The 1,416-nt window shown below is 65.8% G+C and overlaps 1 protein-coding gene across 1 annotated transcript in view; it reads left to right on the top strand.

Moving 5' to 3' along the window:
* LOC102764093 (synembryn-A) overlaps positions 1 to 1,405 on the top strand; it is a gene marked incomplete at its 3' end in the record, with an annotated part of 25,827 nt that extends 24,422 nt beyond the window's left edge. The window contains exons 7-10 of the mRNA XM_015566851.1: positions 43 to 205; positions 663 to 828; positions 1,077 to 1,357; positions 1,401 to 1,405. Coding sequence (XP_015422337.1) covers positions 43 to 205; positions 663 to 828; positions 1,077 to 1,357; positions 1,401 to 1,405 — 615 coding nt within the window. The remainder of the gene's footprint in view (positions 1 to 42; positions 206 to 662; positions 829 to 1,076; positions 1,358 to 1,400) is intronic.
* Between the last annotated feature and the right edge of the window lie 11 nt (positions 1,406 to 1,416).

The raw sequence follows: 1,416 nt of genomic DNA, 5'->3' as shown, positions 1-1,416 counted from the left end.
CCCTCCCCCTACACTCACCCTGCTCCCCCCACACTCTCCCAGCACCACTGCCCCCTGTACTCCCTGCTCCCCTGCCCTGGGACCAACCTGCAGGGAGGTGCCCAGGATGAGCAGCAGGTCTGCAGTGGGGAAATCCACCACGTGCAGCAGGAACCTCTGGGGCAGCGCCTCCCCGAAGAACACGATGTCGGGCTTCACGACGCCGGTGCAGACTGTGCAGCGGGGGACCCTGTCCCCCATCACCTCGGCCTGGGGACACGGGAAGGGCCGAGGAGGAAGCACAACCATGACGGGCACAGGCACCACGAGATCTCCCTCCCACAGCAGAGCAGCGTGACCAGCCCACGTGCTCTGCGCGGGTTACCCCCGGTCTCAGCGCCCCAGCTGCAGGGAGGCTCTACTGTGACTCCAACTCCGGGGGGCAGGGTGGCGGGACGGGCTCACGGATGTGTGGACCCGGTTCCCTTTGGGGGTGAAGCATGTGCTTCCCACTAGAGGGGCGGCTGCACACCAGGTGACGGTAGAGATGCCTTTACCACCGGTCACCTTGGGTTGTGTGACCTTCACCTCAACACAAATGAAAGACGGCCCCGCGCCATCGCCAAGATGCCCAGCTCCACCCACTCGGCCGGAAGGAGCCAGCCCACCGAGGCACGAGTGACCTGCCCCGCCCCTGCCCACAGTGCCCCGCTTCATCAAGTACACGGGCTACGGGAACGCCGCCGGCCTCCTGGCTGCCCGGGGCCTCATGGCAGGGGGCCGGCCTGAGGGCCAGTACTCGGAGGACGAGGACACGGACACGGAGGAGTACAAGGAGGCCAAGGCCAGGTGTGTCTGCGCCCTCGGGCTCTCCCACCCTCTGGGCCCGGGCCTGTCCCCGGGTCTGTCCCCGGGTGACCCGGGTCCTGGCGTCCATAGTTTGGCTGAGAACAGAGGAAAGGGGGGGCCCGGGGGACCAGCCCGAGGGAGGAGCTGCCTAACCGCCTCTGGGAGAGGGCTCCCCGGCAGTGCCCCCGCCCACAGCTTTCCTGGCCGGGGACTCAGTGCATCCCCCACACTCCTTCCCCGGGAAGCAGCATCAACCCGGTGACTGGGAGGGTGGAGGAGAAGCCGCCCAACCCCATGGAGGGCATGACGGAGGAGCAGAAGGAGCACGAGGCCATGAAGCTGGTGAACATGTTCGACCGGCTCTCCAGGTACGCGGTCTGGCCGGAGGGCCATGCCTGTGAGACCCGGGGGCGGGGCCAGAGGAGGCCTAGGGCCCTGGCGGGTCTGTTCCTCACGTTTGGAATCACCTGTTCTGGATCGGTGGTTAGAGTCGAGGTCAGCATTATGTCTTTTTTAAAAAAATATGTTTATTGACATTGATTGGCTGCCTCCTGGTCGCCCCTTACTGGGAATGGAGCCCGCAACCTG

This window comes from Myotis davidii, unplaced genomic scaffold (assembly GCF_000327345.1).
Source record: "Myotis davidii unplaced genomic scaffold, ASM32734v1 scaffold2863, whole genome shotgun sequence".
Taxonomy (NCBI): domain Eukaryota; kingdom Metazoa; phylum Chordata; class Mammalia; order Chiroptera; family Vespertilionidae; genus Myotis; species Myotis davidii.
This window is presented reverse-complemented; position numbering and strand designations above follow the sequence as displayed.